Source organism: Podarcis gaigeae, assembly GCF_964106915.1.
Source record: "Podarcis gaigeae genome assembly, chromosome: 3".
Lineage (NCBI taxonomy): Eukaryota > Metazoa > Chordata > Lepidosauria > Squamata > Lacertidae > Podarcis > Podarcis gaigeae.
Window position 1 is genome coordinate 117,453,996 of NC_139680.1, and position 17,626 is coordinate 117,471,621.

General features: G+C 45.4%; 1 protein-coding gene across 1 annotated transcript in view; it reads left to right on the plus strand.

The window, feature by feature from the left end:
* Nucleotides 1-10,852: 10,852 nt before the first annotated feature.
* SOX7 (SRY-box transcription factor 7) overlaps nt 10,853-17,626 on the plus strand; it is a 7,560-nt gene continuing 786 nt past the window's right edge. The window contains 3 exon segments of the mRNA XM_083731753.1: nt 10,853-11,221; nt 13,994-14,079; nt 16,158-16,177. Coding sequence (XP_083587879.1) covers nt 10,981-11,221; nt 13,994-14,079; nt 16,158-16,177 — 347 coding nt within the window. The 5' untranslated portion in view covers nt 10,853-10,980.

Genomic DNA, 17,626 nt, shown 5'->3' on the forward strand with positions numbered 1-17,626 from the left:
TGGCCCGTACGGGCAGGGGTACCTTTACCTTTACCTTTATTCTGAATGTGCCTATATGATGCCAAGAAAGGTGACTTGACTTGACTTGACAAAAGTTTGACCATCCCTGCTTTAGAGCAAAACGGGAGCCATCAACAGGTCAACAGATTTCAACTGACATTGAAATAGCCATTCGATTTAGTCATTGCTAAAATAGCCTTTTGCAATGGTGCAAAGAAATGGGAGAGAAGGTGAAGCCATGTTCAGATTCGCCCCTGAATTTCAGAAGGAAAGTGTCGCCTTCATTCCGCACTGCTTCAAACACACTGGAATCAAAGCCTTCAGCTTTGTGGTTAAAATCATCATTCAGTCAACAAAAGTTTTCTGGTTGATTAATTCATCAGGTAAACGGATCAGATGTTGCAGCTTTGATAAATACGAACCTCTTAGATCAGCCTTTCTCAACCTGTGGGTCCCCAGATGTTGTTGAATTACAACTCCCATCACCCCTAGCTAGCAAGGCCAGAGCTCAGGGATGATGGGAGTTGTAGTCCAACAACATCTGGGAACCCACAGGTTGAGAACCGCTGCCTTAAATGAAAGCACCTGACCAGCACCTCCCCAATAAAGGGTGAGCCCCCGATGACATAATAGGCTTAGTGGCCAAACAAAGCCTGGCCAATTAGTGAACCAATTTCTCTGCCTTGTTATACAATCTGCCTGTATCCGTTACCCCTTCCTAGGGCTCAAGGTAGAAACTGGTTTTTTTAAAAAAAATTAAAACTGTATGACAGAGTTGTAGAATGAAATAAAAACAGTAAGCCATGACACAAAATTACAATCATGCTTCACCAAATATACGGTATTTAAGTACCCCACCTGTTATGAAGAATGAGAATGAGAACGGCTAAGGGAGCTGGGCATGTTTAGCCTGGAGAAGAGGAGGTTAAGGGGTGATATGATAGCCATGTTCAAATACATAAAAGGATGTCACATAGAGGAGGGAGAAAGGTTGTTTTCTGCTGCTCCAGAGAAGCAGACACGGAGCAATGGATCCAAACTACAAGAAAGAAGATTCCACCTAAACATTAGGAAGAACTTCGTGACAGTAAGAGCTGTTTGACAGTGGAATTTGCTGCCAAGGAGTGTGGTGGAGTCTCCTTCTTTGGAGGTCTTTAAGCAGAGGCTTGACAACCATATGTCAGAAGTGCTCTGATGGTGTTTCCTGCTTGGCAGGGGGTTGGACTCGATGGCCCTTGTGGTCTCTTCCAACTCTATGATTCTATGATTCTATGAACTTTCTGACAGTAAGGGCTGTTTGACAATTCTCCCTCTGGAAGCTGTGGACTCTCCTCTCCTTGGAGGTTTTTAAGCAGAGGTTGGGTGTCCATCTGTAAGGAATGCTTTAGCGGAATTTCTTGCATTGCAGGGGGTTGGACTAGATCATGGATAGGCAAACTAGGGCCCGGGGGCAGGATCCGACCCAATCGCCACCTAAATCCGGCCAGCGGACGGTCCAGGAATCAGCGTGTTTTTACATTAATAGAATGTGTCTTTTTATTTTAAATGCATCTCTGGGTTATTTGTGGGGCATAGGAATTCGTTTATTTCCCCCCAAAAAAATATAGTCTGGCCCCCCACAAGGTCTGAGGGACAGTGGACCAGCCCCCTGCTGAAAAAGTTTGCTGACCCCCGGACTAGATCATGGATAGGTTAACTAAGGCCCGGGGGCCGGATCCGGCCCAATCGCCTTCTAAATTCGGCCCGTGGACGGTCCGGGAATCAGCATGATTTTACATGAGTAGGGACAGTGGATCAGCCCCCTGCTGAAAAAGTTTGCTGACCCCTGGACTAGATGAAACTCGGGAGTCCCTTTGAACTGAACAAGATTGTTAAGGAGCTACCCCCACACATCCAAGAACAGATCCTCACCAACACACCAACAGAACCTCGACCAGGAACTTTCTATCTTCTACCTAAAATACACAAACCAGGAAATCCAGGACGCCCCATCATTTCAGGTATTGGCACTATTACAGTGGGTGTCTCCGGTTATATGGACTCTGTTCTGAAACCATATGCCATCAGTGCTCCCAGCTATGTACGTGACACCACAGATTTTCTGAGGAAAATACAATCTTTAAATAATCTTCCCAACAATACTATACTAGCTACTATGGATGTGGAATCTCTGTATACCAACATCCCACACAACAATGGTTTACAAGCTATAAGGAACACCATTTCAGATAAAACCACAGCGGACTTTGCCACCAAACTCTGCCAATTTGTCCTTACCCACAACAACTTCAAATTCAGTGATGACCTGTTCCTTCAGATCAGCGGCACAGCAATGGGCACCCGCATGGCCCCACAGTATGCCAACATCTTCATGGCAGATTTAGAACAACGTTTCCTAAACTCCTACCCACTCAAACCTCTCTTGTACCTGCGATACATTGACGATATTTTTATCATCTGGACACATGGTCAACAGACCCTGGACACCTTCCACCAGAAATTCAATGATTTTCACCCCACAATCAACCTAACAATGAATCAATCTATGCAAGAAATACATTTTTTGGACACTACTATAAAAATACAGGATGGGTGCATAGACACCACCTTATTCCGTAAACCAACTGACAGACAAACATATCTACATGCCTCTAGCTACCATCCCAAACATACCAAACAGTCCATTGTATATAGCCAGGCACTACGTGACAGCCGCATCTGTTCCAATTCTACAGAAAGAGACTCTCACCTAAGAGATCTACAGCAAACCTTTTTAGAACTAAAATACCCAGCAGATGAAACAAAACAAAAATTCCTTCCAGTAGCACCTTAAAGACCAACTAAGTCAGTTCTTGGTATGAGCTTTCGTGTGCATGCACACTTCTTCAGATACACATGTATCTGAAGAATACACATGCATGCACACTTCTTCAGATACACATGCTACTGGAAGGAATTTTTCTTTTGTTTTGACTATGGCAGACCAACACGGCTACCTATCTGTAACCAGCAGATGAAGTTAGACAACAGATCAACAGAGCCAGACTGATACCCAGAGAGAACTTGCTGCAAGACAGACCCAAAAAAGAAAATAACAGAACACCTCTAGTCATCACATACAGCTCCCAAGTTAAAACAGTACAACGCATCATCAGAGATCTACAACCTCTCCTGGACAATGACAGTTCTCTTTCTCAAGCTCTGGGAGGAAGACCTTTCATTGCCTACAGACAGCCACCCAATCTTAAACAACTCCTAACCCACAATAATACTACAACCAGACCTAACACGGACACTGGCACCAGAGCCTGCAATAAACCCAGATGCCAACTTTGCTGCCACATACACCCGGACAACACCATTACTGGCCCCAACAACATCACACATACCATCTCAGGACTATTTAATTGCTCATCGTCTAACATTGTGTATGCCATCAAATGCCAACAGTGTCCTTCAGCTCTCTATATTGGACAAACAGGCCAGACCTTACGCCAAAGAATAAACGGACATAAATCGGACATCAGGAATCACAAGACAGAGAAACCAGTAGGAGAACACTTCAATCTCCCAGGGCATTCTATACAAGATCTCAAAGTAGCTGTTTTACTACAAAGGAATTTCAGAAATAGACTGGAAAGAGAAGCTGCTGAATTGCAACTTATCACCAAACTTAAAACCATGGAGAGACCTGGTCTGAACAAAGACATTGGATTCTTATCTCATTATACATGACAAAGCCATTTTTCACCTTCTCACCCCTTGCTTTTTCCTGTAAGACCTATTGCAGTCGTTAAGAGTCGCCAACAGGCTCATCACAGCTATCTGCCAATCACCCATTCCCACCACCCTTCTGAGTAATACCCCTCCCCACCTTCTCACTATATAGAAGGGTCTGGAAACTTCTGTTTCAGTGTATCTGAAGAAGTGTGCATGCACACGAAAGCTCATACCAAGAACTAACTTAGTTGGTCTTTAAGGTGCTACCGGAAGGAATTTTTTTTGTTTTAATTTTGTGACTGCTTTCACCATCTGCAGTGATCATGGAGCCCAAGAAAGTAAAATCTCTCACTGCCTCCATTTCTTCCCCTTCTATTTGCCAGGAGGTGATGGGCCCAGTGGCCATGATCTCCGCCCCCTCCAAAAAAAAAAGAAAAAACCCCACACATGCACACTTTTCTAAAACAGCATTTCAACCCCTCCTGTGCAAGAGACAGATCTCCAGTTGCTATCAACACAATCTAGCTGCAGAGGTGTGTAGGGATAAACTGGGGACATTGCAACTTGTGAATGGTCGTAATTCTTGCCATTAAGCAGAGGAAGATTTTTTCAATAATTTTTATTAAAGGCTTTCCAACATATTCTACAATAAGAAACAAACTAATCTGGAAAGAAATAGTACAGAACAATATGGAAAGAAAGCAGGAAAGAGAGAAGAAATAAAATACAGTGGTACCTCGCAAGACGAATGCCTCGCAAGACGAAAGAGTTTTCCATTTTTTGAGTCATTCCACAAGACGAATTTCCCTATGGGCTTGCTTCGCAAGACGAAACTTCTTGCGAGTTTGTTTCCTTTTTCTTAAAGCTGCTAAGCCGTTAATAGCCGCTAAGCCGCTAATAGCCATGCTTCGCAAGACGAAAAAACCGCAAGACGAAGAGACTCACGGAACGGATTAATTTCGTCTTGCGAGGCACCACTGTAGTAACAACCAGCAAGATAGCAATGGTCCTAATAAAACACACAATTATATATTTATGTATATAGTTCTGTACCATCGTTTAATCTTAATTTTCAATCTTCGCACAGAGTTTCCTCCCCACTCCCACCTGGGAGGGTTATGGTAAGATTTTCAAGCAATTGCACCTGCAGTTAGAAGACTGGCCTCACCTGATGATAGGATGGGTTGAAAGTTCCCTCCTGACTGAGGAATCCACAGGTGGTGCCCACTTTGGTTTAAACAAAATAAAAAAAAATCCTTCCAGTGGCACCTTAGAGACCAACTACGTTTGTTATGGGATGTGGGTGGCGCTGTGGGTTAAACCACAGAGCCTAGGGCTTGCCGATCAGAAGGTCGGCAGGTCGCATCCCCACAATGGGGTGAGCTGCTGTTGCTCAGTCCCTGCTCCTGCCAACCTAACAGTTCGAAAGCATGTCAAAGTGCAAGTAGATAAATAGGTACCACTCCGGCGGGAAGGTAAACGGCGTTTCCGTGCGCTGCCCTTGTTCGCCAGAAGCGGCTTAGTCATGCTGGCCACATGACCCGGAAGCTGTACGCCAACTCCCTTGGCCAATAAAGAGAGATAAGCGCCACAACCCCAGAGTCGGCCACAACTGGATCTAATGGTCAGCTCATCCCAATAACAAACTTAGTTGGTCTCTAAGGTGCTACTGGAAGGATTTTTTTATTTTGTTTTGACTATGGCAGACCAACACGGCTGTAACTAGCACTTTGGTTTAATCACTCATCAGTGATGAATGAGGGCTCTGATTCTCTGCAGACGAAGACCTTGACTCCCCGCAATGGTCTTCCACCCGGCTGCTGTCTTATGGGAAGGAAAGCATTTTTGCACAAAACCACAACAGTGAGCATTAGGTTCCAAAGTCTGGAAATCAAACTGCAAGACTTGGCTTACAGCTCCATGTCATGGCGACCTAAGCGTGAATCCTATTGAATTTGGGTTTAATCAAACCGATCAAGAAAAGATGGATTGGGTGATCATGTGGGCAAGCTGGAATGAGCAGAGCTGAACGTTAGGGGCCAGACATCCTTGGATGTTGTCTGGTCCAACCAAATAGAAGCCCATGTTACCTTTTGCCCCCATTCTGCCTCTTGCATTTGTTTTCGTTGTTTTCCCTCTCTCAAAATATGTAAGCTCCATGGGGCAGAGATCTCTTTTCCTACGGTTTCTCTGCAAAGTTCTAGCTACATAAAAGGATCAGGCTGATGCTCAAAGATCTGTCTAGTACAACACCCTGAATCCCAACTGCCACCTTATATTTAGAAAGCCCACAAGCAGGACATAGAATCACCGAACTGAGTCTTTAGGTAAATTAGCTTGAATACAAGGCAGATCGGAGCAGGAGTCTTTCGGATGCTACTAATCTCTCTCCACGGCCCTTGGCATCAGGACTTTTGCACCCTTACTCCCATTTCGTTTCCTGCTTTCAGAAAACCCACACACATATATACACAACCTTTGCTAAAATGGAACCATCCAGTTGATTCGGACTACAACTCCCATCAGCACCAGCCTGCCTCCTGAAGAGAGTGTTTCATCGGCAGTTAATCTTGCCCATATTCTAGCAACTGATGCAGAACAGCAGATGTGGCTAATGATAGCTCGGGGGGGGTGTGTGAATCCTATAGAATTGAGCCTATAGAATCATAGAAGGGACCCCAAGGGTTGCCAAGTCCAATGTCCAAGCCCTAGTAGTCTTCTAAGCTAAACCCCTAGCACAGCTACTATACGGGGCTCAGATTTGGACTGGTAACCACCTTAGTACTTTGGAAGCTGTTCAATCAAAGTTTCTAAGGCAGATTTTTTTCTGCACCGCCATGCATCCCAAACGCATCATTGCGACTGGAGGCAAGTCTCCCTTCAGTAGAAGTACGGACTTGGCAAAGAACTCTTAACTTCTGGCTCCGCCTAAACTCAAATCCCCCTGGTTTACTATCCCTAGTACTTCAAGACTCCCATAAAAGTGCCTGGCTTAAAACAGTCTATCAAAAACTTCACTCTTGTGGCCTATCCCCACAACACGTACTCACTATGGGCCCCATCTCAATATCTAAAAGATATTGAGCATCAGAACAACCTGGCCACTATAAGGAAATTCTGCCCTTGGTATGTTCATTTTCCACCTCTCCATTTTGATTCTCTGGCCCCATATCTGCACAAACTTCTTATCCCAAAATACAGACGTGCTTTTACACTTGCAAGACTGGGTGTTTTGCCATCTGCAGTACTTGAGGGTCGATTCCAAAAGATCCCACCTGAGAAACATCTTTGCCCCTGCGGAGATGGCAGCACCAAAACAGCGGCACACGTCCTCCTGTCTTGCGCTCTCTACAAAGACCTAAGGAACGAGATAATCACCCCACTCGTACTAATCATCCCAGGGCGCTCAACCACTGACACAATGTCCTTTCTTCTATCAGATCAAAATGAGCAGATAACAGCAAAGGTTGCTGGGTTCATAGCAGGGGCAATCACAATAAGGGCCACTAACTGACGGCTGATTCAGGACTTTAAATTGTGCTCTGATATCAAATTTCCCTTTCTGCGTATAATGTACACTGCTACCTCTGGATGCGAATGGGATCCGTTCCAGAGCCCCGCTCACGTCCTGAAGCTAACGCAACCTGCGTCTGTGCGTGTGCGGGTCGTGATTTGATGTTTCTGCGCATGCGCGTGACGTCATTTTGAGCGTCTGCATATGCGCGAGCAGTGAAACCCAGAAGTAACGCATTCCATTACTTCCAGGTCACTGTGGAACGTAACCTGAAAATGCTCAACCTGAAGCATATTTAACCCGAGGTATGACTGTAATGTTTTATTGTTGCTATGGCCATTGGCTAATGCGAATAAAGTACGTTCTATCATCTATCTATCATCTATCTATCTATCTATCTATCTATCTATCTATCTATCATCTATCTATCTATCTATCTATCTATCTATCTATCTATCTATCCAATGTCTTGCAATGCAGGAATCTCAGCTAAGCATTCATGACAGATGGCCATCCAATCTTTGCTTAAAACCTCCAAGGAAGGGGAGTCCACAACCTCCCAAGGGAGACTATTCCCTTGTCGAACAGCTCTTGCTGTCAGAAAGTTCTGATTCTTCATTATGGGTAGTGAGGTATTTAAATTTCTTTGATATTTGGCGGAGTATGCTTGTGATTTTGTTATTTCGTATAACAGCTTGCTGTTTTTATTTCATTCTGAAATTATGTCTTACCTTTTTAAAAAAGTTCTATTTGTTCCTTACCTGTTGTGTGGGCGGGTGCACTCTAACATGTTTTCCAGTATTTCAGGCGAGATTTCTCACCTCACTCCTGGAGGTGATGGAGACTGAACCCGAGACCAGTTTCCAATTGAAGACCATGTCCCAAAGTGAAGGCCAAGCACCTAGAGATTGGTCTGTCTCTGTCTTGGGATTCCTCCGTTGAACGGGGTTAAACCACGTGCCCCTTGGCCAACTCTGTAATTCTATGATTCTATGCATGTTGTAGGGACACGGGTGGTGCTGTGGGTTAAACCACAGAGCCTAGGGCTTGCCGATCAGAAGGTCGGCGGTTCGAATCCCCGCCACGGGGTGAGCTCCCGTTGCTCGGTCCCTGCTCCTGCCAACCTAGCAATTCGAAAGCACGTCAAAGTGAAAGTAGATAAATAGGTACCGCTCTGGCAGGAAGGTAAACAGCATTTCCGTGCACTGCTCTGGTTCGCCAGAAGTGGCTTGGTCATGCTGGCCACATGACCCGGAAGCTGGACGCCGGCTCCCTCGGCCAATAAAGCAAGATGAATGCCGCAACCCCAGTCGGCCACGACTGGAACTAATGGTCAGGGGTCCCTTTACCTTTACCTATGCATGTTGTAAGAAGAGGGTCAAAATGGTTTGAAAAGGTTTCCAGCTCTAACTATCCCATTTTGCTCCATGAGGGTGGGTGGGAATAATAATAACAATAATAATAACAATAACAATAAGAACAACAACAATGATGATGATGATGATGATAGTGATGATGATAATTTATTTATACCCTGCCCTTCTGGCTGAGTTTCCCCAGCCACTCTGGGCGGCTCCCAATCAAGTGTTAAAAACAATACAGCATTAAATATTAAAAACTTCCCTAAACAGGGCTGCCTTCAGATCTCTTTTATAGATAAGGTAGCTGTTTATTTCCTTGACATCTGATGGGAGGGCATTCCACAGGGCGGGTGCCACTACCAAGAAGGCCCTCTGCCTGGTTCCCTGTAACTTGGCTTCTCGCAGTGAGGGAACCACCAGAAGGCCCTCGGAGCTGGATCTGTGTCCGGGCTGAACGATGGGGGTGGAGACTCTCCCTCAGGTATACAGGACCAAGGAAGAGACCCTTCTTTCATGTTCTGAATCTACACCAGACCAACAGCACAGTGTAATTCAAAATCTTGCACAGTTCTGCTTCTTAGAACAGAGAGGGTTGCCTATCTTTTTGTCTCTCTGGTCTTTGGTAGTTTTCATTCAATAGACAGGTACACAGCACTCTGTACATGCCCAAAGTCATTCTGGGGCTGAGGGATCCGGTGACTTCTGGGTCTCACTAAGCCTCTGGAGATGGAGGAGGAGGATGAGATTAGCATTTTGCAGAGCATCCCTTGCCAAGCTCTTCTTGGAGGAATCGTTCCGCAAGGTGGTTCCTCCATTTCAAAGGATCCAGAATCTCAGAAACGGGTTTCTCCCCACCCTTCCATAATCTTGGAGGTGGAGTCGGAAATTGAGGTGGGTTGCATTTGCTTTTGTATGTTAGTTTCCAATGGGCACTGGAATAGGGGTGGGGGGAGTTTGATTTGAATTGCCACCCTCTTATGTGAAGGCCCCAGAGGTGTGAGGATTCTCTGGGGCTGTTCAGAGGTGGTGGAAAGGGATTCTGCACCTGCTCAGGGGCACTGACCTCCTGTCCTCACAACTGGATGTGTTCCAGAGTTGAACCCAGTTGGTAAAAACAGGGGCACTCTGCACCTTCTCAAGGGTACTCTGCACTTGCTCAGGGGTACTGTCGTCCTGGCTTCACATTTGCCCTAATAAAGTCCAGCTGGGCTGTGAAAAGAGGGGCGCTCTGCACTTGCTCAGGGGTACTGTCCTCCTGGCTTCACATTTGCCCTAATAAAGTCCAGCTGGGCTGTGAAAAGAGGGGCGCTCTGCACTTGCTCAGGGGTACTGTCTCCTGGCTTCACATTTGCCCTAATAAAGTCCAGCTGGGCTGTGAAAAGAGGGGCGCTCTGCACTTGCTCAGGGGTACTGTCCTCCTAGCTTCACATTTGCCCTAATAAAGTCCAGCTGGGCTGTGAAAACAGGGGTGCTCTGCACTTGCTCAGGGGTACTGTCCTCCTGGCTTCACATTTGCCCTAATAAAGTCCAGCTGGGCTGTGAAAAGAGGGGCGCTCTGCACTTGCTCAGGGGTACTGTCCTCCTGGCTTTTGTTGTTATTGTTTAGTTGTGTCTGTCTCTTCGTGACCCCCTGGACCAGAGCACGCCAGGCACTCCTGTCTTCAACTGCCTCCCGCAGTTGGGTCAAACTCATGTTGGTAGCTTCAAGAACACTGTCCCACCATCTCGTCCTCTGTCGTCCCCTTCTCCTTGTGCCCTCCATCTTTCCCAACATCAGGGTCTTTTCCAGGCAGTCTTCTCTTCTCATGAGGGGGCCAAAGTATTGGAGCCTCAGCTTCGGGATCTGTCCTTCCAGTGAGCACTCAGGGCTGATTTCCTTCAGGATGGAGAGGTTTGATCTTCTTGCAGTTCATGGGACTCTCAAGAGTCTCCTACAGCATCATAAATCAAAAGCATCCATTCTTCGGCGACCTCCTGGCTTCACATTTGCCCTAATAAAGTCCAGCCCGGCTGTGAAGAGGTGCGCTCTGCACTTGCTCAGGGACACTGTCCCCCTGCGTTCCCCCACGCACTTAATGGTTGGAAAGGAAGCTGTCCGAGCCCTGGAGGCCCCCCGCGTCCCTTCCCCACGCCTCCCTCCCGACGGCGCCAGGCCCTCCTACCCCTCCCCGTGTTCTCTTCCTCCGGCGAGGCAGGCAGGGCGCGCCCGAGGCGGAGCCGGTCCCTCCCCAGGCGGCCCGGGAGGAAGCTCATAAATAGAGCGCGGCCGGGCGGAGGAGGGCGCCTGCCGGAGCGTAGTGCAGTGGATAGAGGGGGACGCCGCCCGCTTGCGCGCCCGCCTGCCCGGGACTCGCCGGTTCGAGACCCGCCAGCCGCCCTCCTGGCATGGCTTCGCTGCTGGGCTCATACGCCTGGTCCGAGAGACTGGAGTGCTCCGCGCTGGAGCTGCCCGACGGGGGCGCAGCATCTGCCGGCGCCATCGGAGGGAGCCGGCCCGAGAAGGGGTCCCCCGAAAGCCGCATCCGACGCCCCATGAACGCCTTCATGGTATGGGCCAAAGACGAGAGGAAGCGTTTGGCTGTCCAGAACCCGGATCTTCACAACGCCGAGCTGAGCAAGATGTTGGGTAAGGTGGACGCGGTAATGAGCGCGCGCGCAAAGAGTGCGGGAAAGAGCGCAACTCGCTATTCGAGTTTTGTTTTTCAAAAAGTTTTTAGGTTTGTTTACTTTTTAAAAGTTTTAACATTCGGTTCTGTGTTTTTAGATCTCTCAGTTTGCTATGCAGGCCGTCTTATTTAGCCGGCGCTCTGTGCGTAAAAATCCTTGCTGCGCGTAAAAATCGGTTCAGGGCGCGTGGTGACTGTCCAAAGGCATTGAGATCGCGGCGTTTAACAAGGAGGAAAAGCCTGATCCGGCCGCAGTTCAGCAACCTCTAAACCCGTTGAGGTTTACTTGGTGGTCCGTTCCCGAGTTCTCATCAGAAACGCCGATAAAAGAGCCCCCGGTTTGGCTGTATCTTTGGAGTCAATGGGGACTTTGGAGTGATGGGGTTTGGTCGGCGCGCTCAGGAGTCGCTCCGAAGCGAGTCCCTTTCCAGTGGAAGTTCTTAAGTGGGGGAAATCCATCTGGGTTTCCCCTTCAGCTGCGGTTTGCTCAACCTATCGGATCGGGGCCCTCAGTATCTCAGAATCGGGAAAAGCCGGTGAAAAGGAATAGAGTCACTTTCTTTTTCACAAAGTTATCTGATTTCGTAATCTTTTTTTTAAAAAAAAGTGGGCTTTTTTTTTGCACGCGTCTCCCTATTTTTTATTTTGCTTAAAACTACTTTAAAACCGTGTGAAAGTTCAAAAGATGCCTCCCTAATCCCCCACCCTCACCCCCGCCAAAATAAAATTAAAGCTAAATAAACAAATGACCGTGCCTTTTTATGATAGAGCTCACCTTTGCAAATAACCCGTTGGGCAGAATGAGATCAGTTTTCCCGGAATAAAGGTGAGGGGGGAAAGGCCTAAAGTTTATTGCAAACTTCACGTGTCGCAAATGCACACAATAAATCCGGGGGAAAATGTTTTCTTTTAGCTATGTTCTGTGTGTATTGTTCTGAAAAGTGTCAACGACCTAATACTGTATAAACAATATCGTACATATTCTAGGGGAGCTTCTTGGAAAACTTTGAAAGCTCAATGATAGGCGTTCTTCCTGTTTTCTTCCCGAAGTAGTATTAAAGGGCAGGAGGGAGGAATAGCCATATATAACACTACTTTTATTTTTATCTAGGAAATTAAATTACCGCTTTATTTATTTTTAAATAAATGAATAGGGCATTTAAATTCGGTTTTAATGTTGGATATGGCACATCAAGAAGAATACTGCTGGATATATATATTTTTTAAGGAATGAAGGATATTTAAATCATGTATAATTAAATCAAAAACAACACAACAGTTGTGATGTACTTATTCATATCTGTATAGTCGTTGTTTATTAAACTCATGAGTCCCTCAGTTAAGCAAAAAGGTCTCCAAGCCACTGGCAACATATTTAAAAACGTAAAGAGTAAATATTATACTACTGTATAGACACATTTACACAGAAACAGATGCAATGATAGTTTTAAAAAATACACAAAGCAACCCCCAACGACAGCAGCAAGAACAACAACCAAAAAAACACACATTAAGAACAAGGAACAGCAAACAGTTAATCAAAAGTCTAAGGAGAAAAGATAGCATCTCCAGGTATTATTATTATTATTTTATATAGCACTACATGTTAATAAATATTTATTTATCATCTTCCTAGCCATGTTCTACATAAAAAGTGCCTAAAACAATACACTGCGCTAAAACTTTTTTTTTTTAAAAAAAAAAGTTCAGCAGCAATAAGGAAAAAAACACTTATAAAATCAAAATAGCACAAACATATTCAACACTTAAAGCAATTCAGCACATCCCGTATCAAGCACAAATACCAAAGGTTTGTTACACCCGCAACTGCTTGATCTGAATTCATTCTTTTTCTTGGGAGGCGCAGAGAGACACTTTCCCTTTCAAAACAATAATTTTATTTACAATAGAATTTGGGATCAATTTAAAATCACATGTGGGAAACTGGTAATGAGTAGCTAGCTCGCAGTTCCCAGCATTGAATACTTTTCTGCACCTCTAGATGTAACCATTTAAGCCACTTATCCTAAGTTTATGTGTCCGTTGGAAGCAAATTCCACTGAAAGGTGCATTGAGCGTTCAGTCGGAACCAGTTTTAAATAGTGCACAAGGAACTTCTAAATATTTGCATCAGTATTTCAGGTTTGCGCTGCCTCACCCTGACCAGGCTGACTTGAAAATAAATGCCTCTGATTTCAATTGCATTTACTTCCAAGTAAGCATATGTAAGGTTACAGCCATGACTTGCTACGGGGTTGTGCAGAGGGAATATCTGTCCTTGAAAACATTTTTCTGCCCGTGATGTTTTTCATTTGATTTCTCAAATGCTGGAAATTCAGAAGAGGCACATTTTCTTGGCGATCTTCATAACTATACAAACCTCTGTCCCACAACTGAAGAACCTTTACCTGTAAATTAGGCTGCCACCCCTTTCTCCCCACCTGCCCCCAGATTTTCAGCACCCTCTTGAAAGATGCTATGCTCACATTACCCATTGGGTTGCAATGCTGTGTTAGCTTCATTTAAGAGGCGATGCATCAAAATTAGCAGACGCGGCTTACTTAAAGGTCCATGAATCTCAGTGGGACTTCTTCAACTAAAACGTACTTCAATACAACCCACTTTCCCAAGCCTGATTACAGCAGAGATTTATATAAGGTTTGGCCATATCAGAGGTTCCACGTTGAACCCCTTTCCCAAAAATTCCTGCCCTGGGTTTTCCTTTATCACAGCTGCCATGCACTGCCTTGACGTTTCCCTCAAGCTCGGGCGTCATGATCCCAAGATCTCTTTCCTGCGTAATCGCTGCCAGTTCAGTGTATTGTTTTCATTTAGGGTTTGGTTTAATTTTCCTCCACTGTGGACCACTTTACAGCTCAGGGTGCTGAATCTCCCGAAGGCCCTTTTTGCTGCCTGTTTCCCCAGTTTGGAGAGATCTTTTCGGGGCTCTTTGTGGTCTGTTTGGGGTTTTGCACTCCTGAGTCACTTAATGTTGTCTGCAGACCTTATTCCCACACCGACTCCTAATTCTGCACTCCATCACGCTGTGTTACGGAGGATCAAGCCCCAGTAACAATCTCTGGATCCGAAGGAAATTCCATCAATAAGAAAACCTTGGAACACTGGGAATTCTACAGTTTTTTGGTTTTTTTAACAAGATCCCCCCCAGAGTCTATGACCAGGCACTCTTATGCTGGTGATAAATGATGCAAACTGGACTTCATCTGCATTGTGCATTAATTAATTTGCAGGTTCTAGAAGAATAGCTGCGCAGGAGCGAAAAGGGCTGAGGAGTTAACAAGGTTTTCATTTCTGTATCACTTATCATTTCCATTGGTAGACAGCTTGCTATCTGAGATCTCGAAGAGTAGTTTGCCATAGTTAAATAAGTACAAACGCAGTAAGTGCCATGAAATCCATATTATTATTATTATTAAGTAAATCAAATGATCTGCCAGACAAAATATATAAACAATACCCTTGCACAGAAACACAAAATTAATACGAACACAAAATCAATACAAAAAACACAGAGCGTTACAAGGCAGCGTAATTTTGCGTAATGCAAAATTTCAAACAACGTAACACGCAGTATTCACATGACCTCTCAACCTCACTCCCTATCCGTTCCATGCAACCACTACCCTCATTTATTGCCATGCAGAAACCTTCAAAGATGAGTGGAGGGTTGGGACTTTTGGAACATGTTTCTTGACCTGGTGGGGGAACTGTGGCGGGCGACAGAATGGCAGAAACTGGTGTGGGGTGTGAGGAATAGGACTCTATTTTTTGTTTTTTCTCTCTCCCTTTTAACTTGATGCAGAGCAGGCAAACGTTCAACAGGTGCACCTCTCTCCCTGCTTCTCCGAGGCCAGCAAATTCTTAGCTTGTTTATCATTAATAGAACTATTTATTGATGCCGTCGCACAACAGACGCATCAGGGGCACACAATGCTAATGGAAAAGAAAAAAATTAAAACCACGTGACAATGCAAAGTCGTTATACTGATAATAAAACTGCACCTCTTGAAATTCTGCCTGCGAAACTGCACCTGACAGCAGGAAAGGGAAAATAAAAAGATGGCACAGGGTGGAGAAGGGGGGTGGAAAGAAATGATAAAAGCTGCTCACAGACTCTGGGTTGTGCCTACCGTTAGTCCTGCTCAGAGTAGACCCATTGAAATAAAGGGAGCTGAGGTTGCCATGATTTGCATTGGACGGCAGCTTGCTCTGCTGTGATCCGGTGTTACAGTCCAGAGTCTGGTAGCATAGGTGTCAAGGTCTCCCTTTTTAAAAGGGAAATTCCCTTATTCCAAATAGGACTACTCGCAAGAAAAGGGGGAAATTGACAGCTATGTTTGGGAGAGAAGAAGGAGCAGGGTGGAAGTCAAGGCAGGATAGAAACGGCACAGATCTGCCAAGCTCATGGTAAACATTCTTGCTTTAAAACTAAGTGTGGTGCTGATAATGCCAAGGTCGTACGTTCGATCCCCGTACGGGACAACTGCGTATTCCTGCATTGCAGGGGGTCAGACTAGATGATCCTCAGAGTCCCTTCCAACTCTACAATTCTATGATCCTAAGCAAAATTTGATATTCCTCCCTCCTTCTTGTCCCAGGAGCATCGCTCAGCATTTAAAACATCAGGCTCAGATTCGGATTGGTGGATGTGGGTTGATCGCCTGTCCTTAACCAAGTTGGTGTGCATAGTAGAAACACAGGCAGCTGTTTTATGCAGAGTCAGGCCACTGGGTCCATCTAACTCAATATTGTTGACACTGACTGGCAACAGCTCTCCAGGGTCTCTCCCAGCCTTACCTGAACATACATACTGGGGAGTGAACAGCCACTCAGATGCATCTAAATTCCCCCTTTGCTCTTTCTGCGATGCTGCAGATTAGAGTGGCCGAAGGTGCGTAAGTTCGCCCACGAAAGCTTTTGCTCCTTGCGAGGAGGAGACGCTGCCTCTTGATATTTCCTTTTTCCTTCCTTGACGCAGCAACACTCCAGGAACATAAGTGCTCTCAACCTACAAACCTGTTGATTACATTTGCGCTCGCTAATTAAATTAGCCCTGATCTGGCTATAAACAACAAATTCGTCTATTGCCGAATTATTTCACATTTATCTCCCGACCTTCATCAATTTTGCTCCCTCCTGAAATTCTGGGTATACTTGGGTGCCGAGAATGAGGTGTTGGGTGACGGCGAAAGTGTGTACACTTAGGAACATTTAGATGTGAAGCAGGTTTTAGAGGGGGGGTTGTCGGTTTGCTCTGAGGCTGCCGGCACACTTGGCAACCGTGGAAGTGGAGCATGCTTGGCGAAGTCCATTGAGGTCTCAATAGGTCTACTCTGAGTACAGCTAGCGCTGGACACCCCCCTGTAAAGCCTCAAAGTTGCATTTCCCAGTTTTCCAGGGGTGTGCAAAGAATTGCCTCTCCCCATATGAACTGACCCAAACCTTGTGACCAGCTTCTGTGGGCCTTCTTCATGTGCCACACAACACCCCTTCCACATTTATAAGAACTTGATTTTTTAGTGTGGCAGCACCTGCACTTTGGAACTCCCTGCCACTTGAAATCAATTCGGGTGCCTTTGCTTTTCTCTTTTCGGCACCTGCCAAAAACCATTCTTCTTTAGACAAGCCTGTCCGGATGCTTAAGACAGTTGAGGTGATTTCCAGATGTTTTGATTTTTTCATGTTTTTAAGTTTGGCTGTGAATTTTTCTCGGTTTTATTATTTCATCTTTTCGTAAACCGCTTTGAGGGTTTTTTTAAAAAAACAACAACAACAATCAGGCGGTGTATAAAATGTATGAAATAAATGAATAGGTTGCACCAAACGAGCTGAATCATTATTAATTAATTTGCGCAGAACAGACAATGTTAAATGCGTAGCATTGGCGGTGTAACATAATAATAAATTTTTATTTATACCCCACCCTTCCCGGTTCAGAAAACTGGGCTCAGGGTGGCTAACGACAAATTTAAAACACTTAATTGATGCAACAACAACAAAAACAGCATAAACTACAGTATAAAATGTGAGTACCAATAAATTCAGAATTCAAAAAATCAATTTGGGGGGAAATCCCTCCAACAAACATTAGATGATCACCAAGGCTAGCTGGCTAAATTAGTCCTATTTGGGCCAGCGAGGAGACCAGGGGAGAACATAAGCCGAAACTTTAAAATGATCGCAGTCCTCTGCCCTGAGCAGCTTACAATCTCATCGCCAACAGTCTGACCGTAACAGGCACATAGAAGAGGACTGGAAAGGGAGCCAACATTAACAGGGGGTGACTGTGAGCCGGCGTGCCGAGTCCGGCTCTCTGCAGCTCATGCTTTGCTGAATTTCCTCTG